General features: G+C 39.1%; 1 protein-coding gene across 1 annotated transcript in view; it reads left to right on the top strand.

The window, feature by feature from the left end:
• Positions 1-3,611: 3,611 nt before the first annotated feature.
• The window catches only part of LOC128644224 (N-lysine methyltransferase setd6-like), a gene marked incomplete at its 5' end in the record, with an annotated part of 70,007 nt that continues 55,281 nt past the window's right edge, over positions 3,612-18,337 (top strand). The window contains 6 exon segments of the mRNA XM_053696917.1: positions 3,612-3,666; positions 4,242-4,386; positions 4,910-4,914; positions 18,142-18,171; positions 18,174-18,224; positions 18,226-18,281. Of these exon segments, the coding sequence (XP_053552892.1) occupies positions 3,612-3,666; positions 4,242-4,386; positions 4,910-4,914; positions 18,142-18,171; positions 18,174-18,224; positions 18,226-18,281 (342 nt within the window).

Below are 18,337 nucleotides of genomic sequence, written 5' to 3'. Positions count from 1 at the left end.
ACTTTTAATCCTGACAGCCGCTCCCCGCTCTTCCTCCGTCCGTCGCAAGCCCTCTTCGCAGGGTCCAAAATGACGAATCCGGCTTCCTCCATTCATGGCACTGCCTCAGACCATGATTACCCCGGGGGGTGGGAGTCGTTATTGGAGAAGCCGAATTTGTCATTTCTGATGTATGAAGAGGCTTCCGACGGCCGGGGGAATCGCTGGAGCGGCTGCGAAGATTAAAAGGTAAGTATTTGAAGAAAAAGAGTGAAATGTCAATTTTGATGAATTAAAGTGCCCTTGTTTTTAATAGGATTATTAAAAACCGGGCACCGATTCATCGAAATTGACCTTCACTTTAAAGTGAAAGTAAAGTTGAGAAACCCGAAATCTATGTTTACATAAATCATATTAAATCAATAGCACTTCATTCATGATTTTTTGTAAATTTGAATTTTATACTTATTTTTGCTCTTGCAAAGCCGTCCGTCTGGTTAGCCAACTCTCCGCCTTCATTCTAATTTTTTTTTGGGTATTCATGACGAACGATCATTCTAAAGATCTAATTTTCCCCCATAGGCGTCTCAAAGTGTTGATTTCACGCCCACATGTTCCTATGCGCATGCGGCAAACCTAAACCTACAATGTTACTCCATTATCAGATGCGTGTTTCACAAATTGACGCATGCGCATTTGAACCGCTGCAGGAGAATCCAGTCATTAGCAATGATATTGTAGGTAGTATATCATTGCGCATGCGCCCCAAAAAAAGGCTAACGAGAATGAGCACAGCTAATGACGTATTGAGCGGGTGGGACTGCTATTGCGTCTAACAGAAACCAGGAAGAGAGCAGGGGGCGGAGGAAGCGAGGAAATGGTTTTGTGATTTTCAATATAATTTTTTTTTTCTGGACAAGTATGCAAAATATAAAGTTAGAGACTGTAATGGATGACCTGTTGTACTATACTTTTATTGTTTTTGGGTAAGGAAAAGTTTACTTTCACTTTAACATGTTTATTTGTAATATGCACAAACATGATCACAAACTGTAATATGCACAAACATGATCACATGCTGTAATATGCGCAAGCATGATCACATGCTGTAATATGCGCAAACATGATCACATTCTGTAATATGCGCAAACATGATCACATGCTGTAATATGCGCAAACATGATCACATGCTGTAATATGCGCAAACATGATCACATGCTGTAATATGCGCAAACATGATCACATGCTGTAATATGCGCAAGCATGATCACATGCTGTAATATGCGCAAGCATGATCACATGCTGTAATATGCGCAAACATGATCACATGCTGTAATATGCGCAAACATGATCACATGCTGTAATATGCGCAAACATGATCACATGCTGTAATATGCGCAAACATGATCACATGCTGTAATATGCCCGAGCATGATCACATGCTGTAATATGCCCGAGCATGATCACATGCTGTAATATGCCCGAGCATGATCACATGCTGTAATATGCCCGAGCATGATCACATGCTGTAATATGCCCGAGCATGATCACATGCTGTAATATGCCCGAGCATGATCACATGCTGTAATATGCCCGAGCATGATCACATGCTGTAATATGCCCGAGCATGATCACATGCTGTAATATGCCCGAGCATGATCACATGCTGTAATATGCCCGAGCATGATCACATGCTGTAATATGCACATACACAACATGAAAATATTAAAAATATGTGTACACATATAAATACATATTTATGTGTATATATATAATATATATACATCCATCCATCCATCATTAGACATGTATATGTATGTATCTCAATGTTAAAGCCATTTGCCTGTCTTTTTTTCCCTCAACGCCCGAGATCTCATATCTTTGAGCCCTTATAACTTTTTTATGCAATTTTTTTAAACTAAGTTTTATTAGACAGTGTTTATATGGAGTGTAACTATAATGTATTTTTGAAGTGTTTTGTGCAACTTTTTTGTTTTTGAAAACTGTTAACCACAGCGCTGAGATTGCGATAAAGATTTGCTCAACTTGTAATATAAGCGCAATTAAAATGGGTCGCGAAAACACAATATTGCTTGCACAAAACCGAGTGCGTCTCATTTTAATTTAGCCCTTAAAGTGAATGTAAAGTTTAATGAAAAAGTGCCTTTGTCTACAAATACTCTTAAAAACATATATGTACATATAAATATGTATGTGTTAATATGTGATGCTGCCATCGCTGCACTACTTACCCCCTTCACTGAGCTTTAGAAATGGCATCAGAACGAGGCTCCATAGAGTCAATGCCTTTTGCATTGTGCTTTACTTGTAATACCAGCACACATTATCATGCTCAGGTATTACTAAATGGAGCACTAATATCGCTTGCACACAAGCAATAGTTAGCGCTCCACTTGTAATCTAGCCCTAATATGTCTTTGTATGACTCTTGCTTATGCTTATCACGAAAATCCGTTGTACAATTTACAACCACTTCCAGATTCTAAATAAAGTACACAAGAGCAACCATGATTCAAAGTAGCATAAATGTATTACAATAAAACATTGTAAAAAATTGCACTAACTAGATAGGAAAGAAAAACAGTGCATTAAAAACAATGTGAGTTCCTTTAGTGCACATTGTCTGTATTCACTCTCCTTGTCAGAACTTGTATCCCAATGATCACACAGACTTGCAAGCCGCTTAATGTTGGGGTGATAATGTCTACTCTCAAAGTTCCTCTGAAGTTGTAGAGTAGACTTTTTCCCCCCATCAGTATAGTAAGTGCACTTTCTACCTTGTTTTATTGTAATACGTTTATGGTACCTTGAATTGTGCTTGTGTGCTGTATTGTCAGATTAATGCACAGGTGTACATATATACATAAATATACAGAGAGGCACATTGATACATATGCAAACAGGCACTGATTATAAATACACACACACACACACACACACACACACATGTGTGTATATATATATTTTTTTTTTTTAAATATTTTTTATTGAGGATTATGAAAAGAATATAACAAAGACAGATAGTTACAGGTCGTAAATTGTAAAACAACCACTTACAGGTATAAAACTATATAAGGATAAAAATTCACTTTTGCAATGATACAATTTAACAAAAATAGAGAATCCATTCTTGAGGTACATTACAGACCAGTTGCTTAAAATCCTCATTTTAAATATATATATATATATATATATATTTTACATACACACACACACACACACACATACTACACTACACCACACATGCTCTTTATACTTGAACATAACAAACATAAACCACCTCACTGATATGCATACTAATTTACATACGTAGATGCAGTTTCCCCAGGTAAAACAATACATATATACTTGTATGTTTCGTAGTTATTTCGACCTAGAGACGCACACACATACATGCTTTCCACACAGGCGCAAACAGCTTTACAAATAGTGCAGGTAGCGGAGTGAACACTTTAGTTGAGCTTTGAATCAAGCACCAGACCAGTTCTGTACTTGCCTGTGGATAGCTTATTCATTAACAGTTTAGTTACTCAGATTGTTACACATGTATTTAAAGTGATACTTGTGGATGCAGGTTGATGGAGAAACAGAGACTTCTGAGAATCCATCAGCGATTCCCCGTTCCTATCCTGGTGTAAGAAGATGGGCTTGGAGCTCAACTCAAAGGTAAGAAATAGTTTCTTCAGATTAAGATTTTTCATTTCAAGAGATTAAGAACACTTGTTTCAAATGTACAGATGTTTATATTTAAATTGGTGTTTTCTTATGTGCATACTCTACGTGTCTGTGTAAATGACTTCATCAGCCATGGCTTCATATTTATTCAGAGCAGTAGGTTAGCCATTTTAGTCATATCATTTCCATATACTCTTTATACAGGTGAAACTCAGTGTTGACATATCTACTGTCTATTGAGCCTCATTTTATACATAACCTGGTATGCTACTCTCTTACTTTGTCCTGTAATTGTGTGTATATATATGTGTGTGTGTGTGTGTGTATATATATATATATATATATATATATATATATATATATATATATATATATATATATATATATATATATATATCTATATCTCAATCTCAATCACACACACAGTACAGTTTTTATCCAGGACTTGATGCATCTATATGTCACTGCTGCCTCTTGTCTAGGAAGACAGGTTGTATTTAGCTGCTGCTTCCTGTCAGGGGTTTTGTACACAGTCCCATATGCTCACTGCTGTACTTATTTTTTAGGTACACATCAGTATGCACGGCACAGTATCACAGTATGGAATGCTGGCCCATGAGGACATTTCAACTGGGGAGCTTCTTTTCAAAATTCCTAGATCTGCTCTTCTGTCCCAGCACACAACAAGAATTTGTGATTTACTGGAAAAAGGTAAATTGTTCATCCCAAAGCATTATCAGTGTTTGATTTGGAAAAAATATATACTCATGAACCCAACTAATCTGGATTTCCCCTGGTCTAGGTTAATGGTATTTAATGATCTGGGAAAGAAAATAATTTGGAGACAACATTCCAATTTACTTCTATTGTTTAATTTGCTTCATTCTTTAAATATCCTTTGTTGAAGAAATAACGATGCACATGGGTGAGGCAATCACACATGGCATTTTATGTGCTGCCACCAATCAGAAGCTTCTGAGCCTATTTAGATATGTTTCTCAACAAAGGATATAAAGAGTATGAAGCAAATTATATAATAGAAGTAAATTGGAAAGCTGTTTAAAATTGCATGCTCTTTGTAAATCATGAAGTAATAAAATGTGGTTTCATGTCTCTTTAAGCGAATTGTAAGCTAAAAATTAGCTAATATTTAATGTTTTCAGTTTGTGTTGCACAAATTATCATTAAATCCTATGTATGTTTAAATTATGCATTACATTTTTGCAGCAGATAGCTCAAGTAACATTTTATTAATAACAGAAAGTGTTTTAATATTGCAAAGTATTACACTGCCCCAACCTGGCTACTTCACAATGCCACGCAGTTGGCAACATTTTCTGTGAAATTTTTTTACCATGAAACTTTTTGCCTGACGATCATCCCTGTGCTTGCACTGATTATATCTATTTAAAGTGAATGGCAAGTTTGACGAATGTGTGTCCGGTTTTTAAAATCCTACTTTACATTTCACTTGTTTTGTTAAAATACTTACCTTTTATTCTTGAAAGCCACTCCAGCGCTTTCCCCCGCCACTTCATACGTTCGCAATGATGAACCGGCTTCCTCCAATCACCGCTTCCCCCCCCAGAGCAAACATTGCCTGAGGCCAAGCTGTGATTGGAGGAAGCCGGATTCGTCATTTTTTGACATATGAAGAGACTTGCGGGGGAAGCGCTGGAGCGGCTCTCAAGAATAAAAGGTAAGTATTTTAACAAAAGAAGTGAAATGTAAAGTTTAATAGGATTTCTCTTGTTAAGTGTGTTCAGTCCACGGTCATCCATTACTTATGGGATATATTCTCCTTCCCAACAGGAAGTTGCAAGAGGATCACCCAAGCAGAGCTGCTATATAGCTCCTCCCCTCACATGTCATACCCAGTCATTCTCTTGCAACCCTCAACAAAGAAGGAGGTCGCAAGAGGAGTTGGAGTTTTTACTTAATTATTCTTCAATCAAAAGTTTGTTATTTTAAAATGACACCGGAGTGTGCCGTTTTTTGTATCTCGGGCAGTATTTGGAGAAGAATCTGCCTGCTTTTTTCTATTATCTTAGCAGACGTAACTAAGATCCGCTGGCTGTTCTCGACATTCTGAGGAGTAGGGTAACTTCAGAAAGAGGGGAATAGCATACGGGGTCCCCTGCAAATGAGGTATGTGCAGTACATTATTTTCTGGGAATGGAATTGACTAAGAAAATACTGCTGTTACCCATATGATGTAAGTACAGCCTTAAATGCAGTAGTAGCGACTGGTATCAGGCTGATAAATGTATGCGCAGTTGGGTTATTTTCTAGGGACTAGAATTTGACTGAGAAAATACTGTTAATACTGAAATAATGTTTAAGCCTTATCTGCAGTGGAAGCGACTGGTAGCAGGCATAGTGATAACTTTACATGACATTGAAAATGTTGTTTTTAAAACGTGTACTGGCATGTTATTCGTTTTGTAAGGTACTTTGGTGATAAATCTTTTGGGCATGATTTTTTTCCACATGGCTAACGTATTTTTCTGCATAGAAACCGTTATATCAGGTCTCCCACTGTTGTAATATGAGTGGGAGGGACCTTGTTTTAGCGCCTTGTTGCGCAGTTAAAATTCTAGCACAGTCTTTCTGTTTCTTCCTCCTTGATCCAGGACGTCTCTAGAGAGCTCAGGGGTCTGCAAAATTCGTTTTTGAGGGAGGTAATCAGTCACAGCAGATCTGTGACAGTGTGTTTGACTGTGATAAAAGCGTTAAATCTTAATTTGATATCCGTTTTTGGGTATTGAGGGGTTAATCATCCTTTTGCTAATGGGTGCAATCCTCTGCTAATTAATACTCTTCTCGTTAAGAATTGTTGACTATAACTGAATTAGTTTTCTTTGTAATTCAACTGTGTTTTTAAAAGCGCTGCGTTTTTTATAATTGCTTGTAAACTTATTGAGAGTGATTTCCAAGCTTGCTAGCTTCATTGCTAAGTCTGTTTAAACATGTCTGATACAGAGGAATCTGCTTGTTCATTGTGTTCAAAAGCCGATGTGGAGCCCAATAGAAATATGTGTACCAATTGTATTGATATTACTTTGAATAAAAGTCAATCTGTACCGATAATCACCAGACGACGAGGGGGAAGTTATGCCGTCTAACTCTCCTCACGTGTCAGTACCTTCGTCTCCCGCTCGGGAGATGCGTAAGATTGAGGCGCCAAGTACATCAAGGCCCTTACAAATCACTTTACATGATATGGCTAATGTTATGAAAGAAGTATTATACAATATGCCCGAATTAAGAGGCAAGTGCGATAGCTCTGGGTTAAGGACAGAGCGCGCTGAGGACACGAGAGCCATGTCTGATACTGCGTCACAATTTGCAGAACATGAGGATGGTGAGCTTCATTCTGTCGGTGACGGTTCTGATCCGGGGAGACCGGATTCAGAAATGTCAAATTTTAAATTTAACCTTGAGAACCTCCGCGTGTTACTAGGGGAGGTGTTAGCGGCTCTGAATGATTGCGACACGGTGGCAATCCCAGAGAAATTATGTAGGTTGGATAGATACTATGCGGTACCGGTGTGTACTGACGTTTTTCCTATACCAAAAAGGCTTACAAAAATTATTAGTAAGGAGTGGGATAGACCCGGTGTGCCCTTTTCCCCTCCTCCGATATTTAGAAAAATGTTCCCTATAGACGCCACCACACGAGACTTATGGCAGACGGTCCCTAAGGTGGAGGGAGCAGTTTCTACTTTAGCCAAGCGTACCACTATCCGGTGGAGGATAGCTGTGCTTTCTCAGATCCAATGGATAAAAAATTAGAGGGTTACCTTAAGAAAATGTTTGTTCAACAAGGTTTTATATTGCAGCCTCTTGCATGCATTGCGCCTGTCACGGCTGCAGCGGCATTCTGGTTTGAGTCTCTGGAAGAGGCGATTCGCGCAGCACCATTGGATGAGACTTTGAGCAAAGTTAGAACGCTTAAACTAGCTAATGCGTTTGTTTCAGATGCCGTAGTGCATTTAACCAAACTTACGGCTAAAAATTCCGGATTCGCCATACAGGCGCGTAGGGCGCTATGGCTTAAATCCTGGTCAGCAGATGTAACTTCTAAGTCTAAACTACTTAACATTCCCTTCAAAGGGCAGACCTTATTCGGGCCCCGGCTTGAAGGAAATTATTGCTGACATTACGGGAGATAAGAGCCACACCCTTCCTCAGGACAGGGCCAAATCAAAGGCCAAACAGTCTAATTTTCGTGCCTTTCGTAACTTCAAGGCAGGAGCAGCATCCACTTCCTCCGCTCCAAAACAGGAAGGAACTACTGCTCGTTACAGACAGGGTTGGAAAGGCAACCAGTCATGGAACAAGGGCAAGCAGGCCAGAAAGCCTTCTTCCGCCCCTAAGACAGCATGAAGACAGGGCCCCCTCTCTGGAGACGGATCTAGTGGGGGGGCAGACTTTCTCTCTTCGCCCAGGCTTGGGCAAGAGATGTACAGGATCCCTGGACGTTGGAGATTGTATCTCAGGGATACCTTCTGGATTTCAAGACTTCTCCTCCACAAGGGAGGTTTCATCTGTCAAGGTTATCAACAAACCTAGTAAAGAAAGAGGCATTTCTACAATGTGTACAAGACCTCTTAGTGATGGGAGTGATCCACCCAGTTCCGCAAACGGAACAAGGGCAAGGGTTTTACTCAAATCTGTTTGTGGTTCCCAAAAAAGAGGGAACATTCAGACCAATCCTAGACTTAAAAATCTTAAACAAATTCCTAAGGGTTCCATCGTTCAAGATGGAAACCATTCGGACCATCCTACCCATGATCCAAGAGGGTCAATATATGACCACAGTGGACTTAAAGGATGCCTACCTTCACATAATGATTCACAAAGATCATTATCGGTACCTAAGGTTTGCTTTTCTAGACAGGCATTACCAGTTTGTAGCTCTTCCCTTCGGGTTAGCTACGGCCCCGAGAATTTTTACGAAGGTTCTGGGCTCACTTCTGGCGGTACTAAGACCACGAGGCATAGCGGTGGCTCCGTACCTAGACGACATTCTGATACAAGCGTCAAGTTTTCAAAATGCAAAGTCTCATACAGAGATAGTTCTAGCATTTCTGAGGTCGCATGGGTGGAAAGTGAACGTGGTAGCTCAGTGCATGGAAGTAATCGGCTTAATGGTCGCGGCAATGGACATAGTGCCATTTGCGCGCCTGCATCTCAGACCGCTGCAACTATGCATGCTAAGTCAATGGAACGGGGATTACTCAGATCTGTCCCCCTTTGCTAAATCTGGACCAGGAGACCAGAGATTCTCTTCTTCTGGTGGTTGTCTCGGGTTCATCTGTCCAAAGGAATGACCTTTCGCAGACCAAATTGGACGATTGTAACAACAGATGCCAGCCTACTAGGCTGGGGAGCAGTCTGGAATTCCCTGAAGGCTCAGGGATCGTGGACTGAGGAGGAGAAAACTCCTCCCAATAAACATTCTAGAATTAAGAGCAATATTCAATGCTCTTCTAGCTTGGCCTCAGTTAGCAACACTGAGGTTCATCAGATTTCAGTCGGACAACATCACGACTGTGGCTTACATCAATCATCAAGGGGGAACCAGGAGTTCCCTAGCGATGTTGGAAGTCTCGAAGATAATTCGCTGGGCAGAGTCTCACTCTTGCCACCTGTCAGCGATCTACATCCCAGGCGTGGAGAACTGGGAGGCGGATTTTCTAAGTCGCCAGACTTTTCATCCGGGGGAGTGGGAACTTCACCCGGCGGTATTTGCTCAACTGATTCGTCGTTGGGGCAAACCGGATCTGGATCTCATGGCATCTCGCCAGAACGCCAAGCTTCCTTGTTACTGATCCAGGTCCAGGGACCTGGGAGCGGTGCTGGTAGATGCACTAGCAGCCCCTTGGGTTTTCAACATAGCTTATGTGTTTCCACCTTTTCCGTTGCTACCTCGACTGATTGCCAGGATCAAACAGGAGAGAGCATCGGTGGTTCTAATAGCGCCTGCGTGGCCACGCAGGACCTGGTATGCAGACCTAGTGGACATGTCGTCCTGTCCACCATGGTCTCTACCCCTGAGGCAGGACCTTCTAATTCAGGGTCCTTTCAACCATCCAAACCTAATTTCTCTGAGGCTGACTGCTTGGAAATTGAACGCTTGATTCTATCAAAGCGTGGGTTTTCGGATTCGGTTATTGATACATTAATACAGGCTCGGAAACCTGTTACCAGAAAAATTTACCATAAGATATGGCGTAAATATTTATATTGGTGTGAATCCAAGAGTTACTCATGGAGTAAGGTTAGGATTCCTAGGATATTGTCCTTTCTACTAGAGGGTTTAGAAAAGGGCTTATCCGCTAGTTCACTAAAGGGACAGATTTCTGCTCTGTCTATTCTTTTTACACAAGCGTCTGGCAGAGAATCCAGACGTCCAGCGCTTTTTGTCAGGCTTTGGCTAGAATTAAACCTGTATTTAAAACTGTTGCTCCTCCTTGGAGCTTAAACTTGGTTCTTAAAGTTCTGCAGGGTGTTCCGTTTGAACCCCTTCATTCCATTGATATTAAACTTTTATCTTGGAAAGTTCTGTTTTTGATGGCTATTTCCTCGGCTCGAAGAGTCTCTGAGTTATCTGCCTTACATTGTGATTCCCCTTATCTGATCTTTCATTCAGACAAGATAGTCCTGCGTACTAAACCTGGGTTTTTACCTAAGGTTGTTTCTAACAGGAATATCATCAAGAGATTGTTGTTCCATCATTATGTCCTAATCCTTCTTCAAAGAAGGAACGTCTTTTGCATAATCTAGACGTTAGCCCGTGCCCTGAAGTTTTACTTACAGGCAACTAAAGATTTTCGGCAAACTTCTTCTCTGTTTGTCGTTTACTCTGGACAGAGGAGAGGTCAAAAGGCTTCGGCTACCTCTCTCTCTTTTTGGCTTCGTAGCATAATACGTTTAGCCTATGAGACTGCTGGACAGCAGCCTCCTTAAAGAATTACAGCTCATTCCACTAGAGCTGTGGCTTCCACCTGGGCCTTTAAGAATGAGGCCTCTGTTGAACAGATTTGCAAGGCTGCAACTTGGTCTTCACTTCATACTTTTTCCAAATTTTCCAAATTTGATACTTTTGCTTCTTCGGAGGCTGTTTTTGGGAGAAAGGTTCTACAGGCAGTGGTTCCTTCTGTTTAAAGTTCCTGCCTAGTCCCTCCATCATCCGTGTACTTTAGCTTTGGTATTGGTATCCCATAAGTAATGGATGACCCGTGGACTGAACACACTTAACAAGAGAAAACATAATTTATGCTTACCTGATAAATTATTTCTCTTGTAGTGTGTTCAGTCCACGGCCCGGCCCTGTCTTTTTTGAGGCAGGTTCTAAATTTTAAATTATAACTCCAGTCACCACTGCACCCTATAGTTTCTCCTTTCTCGTCTTGTTTCGGTCGAATGACTGGATATGACATGTGAGGGCAGGAGCTATATAGCAGCTCTGCTTGGGGTGATCCTCTTGCAACTTCCTGTTGGGAAGGAGAATATATCCCATAAGTAATGGATGACCCGTGGACTGAACACACTACAAGAGAAATAAATTTATCAGGTAAGCATAAATTATGTTTTTTAAAGACCGGGCACACATTCGTCAAACGTCACTTTAAAGGGCCATTCTTTTTTTTAATTCTTTATTTATAGTCCAACAGTTTAGATACATTAAACATCTCATATTTACATTTTCAGAGCACCTCGCAGGGTGTCTTAAAGCAAGTAAATCAAAAATATATTCATAATGATGTACAGATATACAAATAAATTAACCTGACCCCACCTAGACCATATCACAAATATAATGTAAGTGAAACAGATCCTTATTTGACTATCATACGAAAAAAAAGAAGAAAGGCCCTAAATTATATGTCTAAATATAACTAAATATGGTATTTTACTAGGTGAACCAAGATACACTGTTGACATTTTCTTTTCTTTTTTTTTTACCCCCTCACCTTCCCCCTTCCTTCCCCCCTTCCTTCCCAAAAAAAAAAAACCCAACCAAGAGGGCCCTAACCTTGTAAAAAAAAAGAAAAAATTTCCCCTTCCTTCCCTCCCTCCCTCTCTCCCCTCACCGCAATCCCCCTGTCCCGTGGTTAACTGCTGCTGAAAATCAGCAACGTAAGGATTACCAGATTCCTAACAGTACAACCTCTGAATTTCTAAAAGGGTAAATCAAATGATCAATTTCCCCAGGGGGCCGTGATTTAATAAATGGGCCCCATTTCTTGAAAAAAAGGACTATATCTTGTTCTATGTTCATGTCTGTGTCAAATTGTTCTGTAATACACTGTTTCTTTAAATAGTTCTTAATCTCTGACAAATTAGGTATTTCTTTCTATCTCCATTTCTTGAATATTAGATTCCTTACTACCAAGATTATAGTATTAACAATTTTTTCAGTTACCTGTAGATTAATCTCCCCTTTGGGAAAAATTATTCTGATTAATGTAAAGCCTGCCAACCTAATCTTCAGAACTTTAGTAACCCAATAGCTCACCTTTAGCTATAGCTGTTTTATCTTGGGGCACTCCTAGATCATGTGAATTAGATCCGCTGATATTGAACTACATTTCGGGCATTTATTAAAGTTGCAATTATGCCAATTTTGCCCCTTTTATATGGAGTATACTATGTTTGATACAGCAGCTTAAGGTGGGCTTCTTGCCATGTTGCTGATAGGGTGGTTTGAAGGGATTCTGCAAAAGATTGGGTCACTATGTCTGGGTTCTATGACCGTCTCAAAAATTAAAACATCCCATTTATTTGCTATGTTCATTAAATTTGCCTCTGCCCTTCCATGAAACCTAATAAATTATACCACAGTGGAAACCGATAGCCTACCATTTTTTGCTAGAAGTATCCTATTCTCAATCTTCCCCCATGACCATAATCCAACCATACAGAGAAACTAATTTAAACAAATAATGTCGGAATTGAAGATAGGCAAAGAAATCTGTATTACCTATTTTAAATTCTTGTTTTAACGAGTCAAAAGACTTAATACATGCATTTGGTAGTCTATTAGTTGGCCCAATGCCATGAATTATAATCCCCCCCGCTTTCACCCCATGAAACAAATACTTACCAACCGTGTTCCCTCCTGAAACTCCGGGTTGCCCAGGATTGTTTGAAACCTAGGAATATTAGGAATTAAAATTCAGTAAAAATCCTATTTTTCTCCATGCCTGAATTACTGTATAAATGGATTTAAGTAGTTTTACCTTGTTTAGGATCCTTTTTGAGGAACAATGGATGAGAGCTATTGGAGAAAATGGGTATATTAAATTACTCTCCTAAGTTGTTATTGGTTAAAATAATTGATGTTCAGGATCCAGTCTATAACATACGACTCAAGAAAACTAAGTTTATACCGTTTCAGGTCTGGGAGGGCTAACCATAGTTCCTAGGTAAAGAGAGCTTTTCAGTAGAGATCCTTGGGCCTCTTATTCCGCCATATAAAATAGCGGAGTGCTCTATTTATCTCTTTAATATCTTTACTTTTGAGCAAAACCAGGACATTCTTGAGAACAGATAAGATTTTTGGGAGCAATACCATCTTAAATAGCGGATCCGTCCTGACATAGAGATCGTAAATTCTGCCAGTTTCCTATTATTTTCTAAGATTTTTTTTTTAAAATCGGGGTTATGTTTAGGCTATACCCAATCTATTGCGGTTGCAAGGAAATATTTATTCTGAGATATTTAAATGATTTTGCTACCAATTCTAAATGGTAAGTCTAATAACGATTTCTCATTTTGCCTCAACAATAGAAGCTTTGATTTTGTGGCATTGAGTTTGTACCCTGAGAATGATCCAAAAGAAACCTATCAGAGATAAAAGTTTTTGGGATATTAACCGGGGTATTAGGAGACATATAACAAGATATCAAACGCGTAAAGCTCAAACTTTCAGTTCTTAATTCCCTCTATTTCTTGTCGAATCAGTATAGCTAGAGGTTCAATCGAAAATATCAAATAATAACGGGGAGAGTTGGCAGCCCTGACTTGTACCTCTCTCTAGCGTTAATAGAGGGGATTCCATATTGTTGACTAAAAGTTTAGTGTGGTGAATTGTTTATAAAGATTATATATTAGATTCAAGAAATTACCTCTAAATCCAAATTTGGCCAGCGAAGAGAGCAGATGATCATAGTGAATTGAATCAAATGCTTTTTCTGCTTCAATTGTGATAATTGCTTGCATCAGTGGCTTGCCTCCACTCTCTCCTTATTTTATCCTTGAAATAGTCCACCACTAAAAAAACCTCCCTAATTTTAGATGCTGAGTTGCGTTTATGCAAGAACCACAGCCTGATCTTTAAGAATGATGTCTTTCAAGACTAGTTGTAATCTTTTTGCCAATATAGTGGTAAAAATGTTGATGATCTTTATTATGTAAGGCTATGGGCCTACTATAGGATTCCTTACTCTGAGGATCTTTGCCTGCTTATGAATTAAGATAGTTTGAGAAACTGTAGATTTTAATGGGATCTGTATGCTCTCCTTGTAAAAATAATTAAACAATCTTTCTAGAAGAGTGGTCAGCTCAGGGGCAAGAATCTTGTAGAATTCATTGGGTAATGCATCTGGGCCAGGTGCCTTACCCAATTGTAAATCCTTTACTAGTCTGGAAGATTTCCTCCTCGAAATTGGCACGGTTGACTGTCGCTACAGCAGTCTGCTCTTAAAAAGTGTTGCTATCTTATCCCAAAACTCTGCCTTGTTTTGTTTGACTCCTTTAAATGAATACAGGGTCCTTATAGTATTCCGAGAATACCTCAAGGATATCCTACCTCAGAGTTAACCGTTTTACCTGCCTCCTTTATTGTTTAAATAAGTGTAGATTTTTTGTTGTTCTTAAACTAAATTGGCTAACATCTTACCAGCTTTGTTAACAATCTGTAGAACTTTGCCTGCTGAGATCTGAGTTCTTTTTGTGACGCGAGTCTGTAGTATGAAAGTATCCCGTTCTTTTTTTACTAGTGTATTTGTCCCCATTTACCTTCGTTGATATGATGTAAGATAACGATTTTAACAGTGAACTCAGGATTTCTTTCTCCCTATTTATTATGTTTCTTTTTCAACATTGCCATATATGCCTATAATATCTCCTCTTAGGACAGCTTTCTCCTCCTCCCAAAATGTTGCTGGGTTATCTACTGAACCGATATTAAGATGAATATATTCGCTCACTCTTTCTCTTCAGGAAATTCAGGGTGAGTAGGGGCATTTTGTGTCTGAAATCTCTAACAAGATTGGAGCATGATCAGAAATACTCAGTGGGGCTATACTAGCTTTGACACCTCTTTTAATTAACCTGTCATCAACCAAGAATGAATCAATTCTCAAGAGAGATTTGTAGGCTTTTGAGTTACAATTAAATTCCTGTTAATACTGGGTTTTGTAATCTCCAAATATCTCTGACTGCTAAATTTCTGAAAATATTCCTGAAACATTTTTGCTTTCTAAGACATCTCTTCTAGTTTTATTTTTTATTAGGGCCTTTCTCTATGCCTATCAATTGGATATAGAGGCGAAATATTGAAGTCCCCCGCCATGATGAGAAAGCCCCTCCTTAAGCTGTAACATTTTTGATTGGATTGAATCCCAAAAGACTGGGACTATATTCATTTGTTGCATAGAGGTTACACAAAGTAAGTGTTAACTTATCTACTTTTAGTTTCACCATCAAAAGTCTACTCTCTATGTCAGTGGTGACAGGCAAAATTTTGTAATTAAGCTTTTTTACCCCATTACAATTGCTAGGCCTCTCTTCCTGGCCAAACTTGGCACAGCTAAAACCTCTTTCACCCATGCCATCTTTAGTTTTGATACTTCCTTTAAATTCAAATGGGTTTCCTGCAGGAAGGCAATAACCGTGTTTAAATTTTTAAGGTGCGAGATTATTGCTTTTCGTTTATTCGGAGACTTAAAGCCTCCTACGTTCCATTATGTAATAATAAAAAAATTACAACTAGCCATTATCTATAGTATATATGTGGGGAGATGTGGGACGGGGAGAAAGAGCAAGACAGAGGAGGAAGGGGGAAAAAAAATTTAAGGGCCATTCTAATGAAAAAAATGACATGCCTTTATGTTACAATAATAACAATAGAGACCCTCCCACCTCCCCCTGCAAATGGCCCTTTAAATGTAATTACATTACTTTTTCTTTCTAGGGCATTGTTTTCCTACCTTTTTGTACTTCAACTGCAACACATTAATATTATTAATCGCATTTTAACAAAATTAGGAATTTTTAAAACTTCACAATTTTTATACAAATTTGTATCAGATCTATTAACCAAAGAAAACGTGTTCTTTTTTTGTTTCCATGAATTTATTTTAAAATTAAGTTTATTGAATCTAGACGTATTACCATTGAAAACCACACACAACACAGATATGTAGTCGCTTTCATAAAAAAAAAAAAGGGAATTAAATGTTATATTTATTGTGTATGATGAGGGAGTAGTAATATTATATGGCACCACCTTTCTAAGCCTAGATAAATTTCATACCCCATTTTATGTGGCCTAATTTTACTGTGGCACACTTGGGTATATAACAAGCTTCACACAGCATATTTCACAGTGAAACGTTTTATCTGGCACCCCGTGTCCTGACACTTTCTCCCCAGTGATTGCATTTACGCTGTGGCACACTGCATATCTGACGATTGTCTGCTGGTGCCAGCGGGAGATATGGGAGGGAGACCGGGAGGCAGGTGGGCAATCCAGCAGCGGAGGGGGGAGGGGAGTGGGATGGACCCTACACTGCAGAAAAAACATAAAGGGAAAGGTTGGTATAGGGAGCTACTTTACAGAAAAAAATGTGGGGTGTGGGCCCTTAGCTAATGATCGCCAGGAGTGAGGGAGGTGGGGAACCAAGACACTACAGATTTTTTTTTTATAATATTAAAAATAATATATAAGTATTTATAGGTACTGGGCAGTCAGTTTGTCTGTATTAAAGATGGCTGCAATTAGTGTGTGTGTGTGTGTGGGGGGGGGTTAGAGAGCTATTTGGGGGGATCAGGGAGGGTTAAAGAGGATCACTACACTGCAAAAAAAATTAATAATAAAAAAAATCTAAACTGCAGACTGTCAGTACCTAAGATGGTGGTAACCAGTGGGGTAAGGGAGGGGGAGAGATGTGTTTGGGAGAGGGATTAGGGGGTGGGAGGGTAATCTCTATACTAAGCTTCGACTCAACCTTACAAGCTACCTGATTAACCCCTTCACAGCCAGGAATATTAGAAGTGTGGTGCACAGCTAAAATTAAGGGCCTTCTAATTACAACAAAGCTATGGCAAAGCCATATATGTCTGTTATTTCTGATCCCAGAGGGATCCCAGAGAATCCTTTTACAATAATTTGTGTCATGATTGCACAAGCAGTATGTAAATAATTTCAGTGAGAAACCCAAAGTTTGTGAAAAAGTTAATATATTTTTTTTATTTGATTGCATTAGGCAGCAAAATGGTGTCATGAAATATACCAAAATAGACCTAGATTAATACCTTGGTTGTCAACTTAAAAATAAATAAAATATAGTTTTAGAGTGATATCCCCAATGTATTTTGGGCCAAGTTATTTTCTAAAATTTCTGGTAGTGAAGGGGTTAATTATGTGTAGTAAAAATATACTGAATGCTTGCAAAAAGTGATACCAAGAGAACGTAGGAATTTGGAAAACAGATGGGAACTGGAAATTGTTTAAAGTTGACATTCTTTACCAGTATCATGACAGTCTCATTTTGACTAACTGTCCCTTTAATGTGCTCACAACCTGCTGGTTTGATGATTACGTGTTTACAAACAGCTACTTTACTTTTATATTGTCACTTAAAACATATATTTGAATTTGTTAAAGTGAATGTAAGTTTTGATGCACAAGTGCCTGGTTTTTAAAAATTCCTATTTAAAAACAGCCACTATAATTAATCAAAATTTACTTTACCTTATAAACTTGACAGCCGGCTCCCGTCTTACCCCGTTTCGTCGCAAGCCCATTTCTGACGTCAGAAATGATGGATGGGTCATCCTCCCAATCACAGCTCCCCCCCCCCCCCCTTGGGCAATCAGTGTCTGTATTAACGCCGTGATTGGAGGAAGCCGGATTCCCTCATTTTAGACCCAGGAAGAGGCTTTGCGAAGGGCAGAGGAAGCTGGAGCGGCTGTCAAGATTAAAAGGTAAGTATTATTGAAAGGTTATTTTCAACAACATGAGTGAAATGTAAAATTTTGATGAATTAAAGTGCCCCTGCTTTTAATCAAATTTTAAAAGACTGGGCACTTTAGCATCAAAATTAACATACACTTTAAGTGTTATCATGGTTTGCATCAGCTTGGAGAGCTTGTTTGTCTAAATAAGCCAATATTTTTAAGGTTTCTAATATTCTACTTTTTTTTATTTTTTTTCTGTTCCAGTAAAAGGAAAGTCTTCAGTCTCGCTCAGGCTGGGTCCCCCCCTTCTCATTTCTCTCCTGTATGAAGCCACAGATGTTAGCTCATCATGGGCACCCCTACTTCGCTTTGTGGCCTGATTTGACTCCACCTGACCTACCCATGTTTTGGTGAGAAAGTAAACATGATTATGCTTTCCATTGTCCAGAATACTTTTCTATTGCCT

This window comes from Bombina bombina, unplaced genomic scaffold (assembly GCF_027579735.1).
Source record: "Bombina bombina isolate aBomBom1 unplaced genomic scaffold, aBomBom1.pri scaffold_639, whole genome shotgun sequence".
Classification (NCBI taxonomy): domain Eukaryota; kingdom Metazoa; phylum Chordata; class Amphibia; order Anura; family Bombinatoridae; genus Bombina; species Bombina bombina.
Note: the sequence above shows the minus strand (reverse complement) of the source record. Positions and strands in the feature narration are given on the sequence as shown.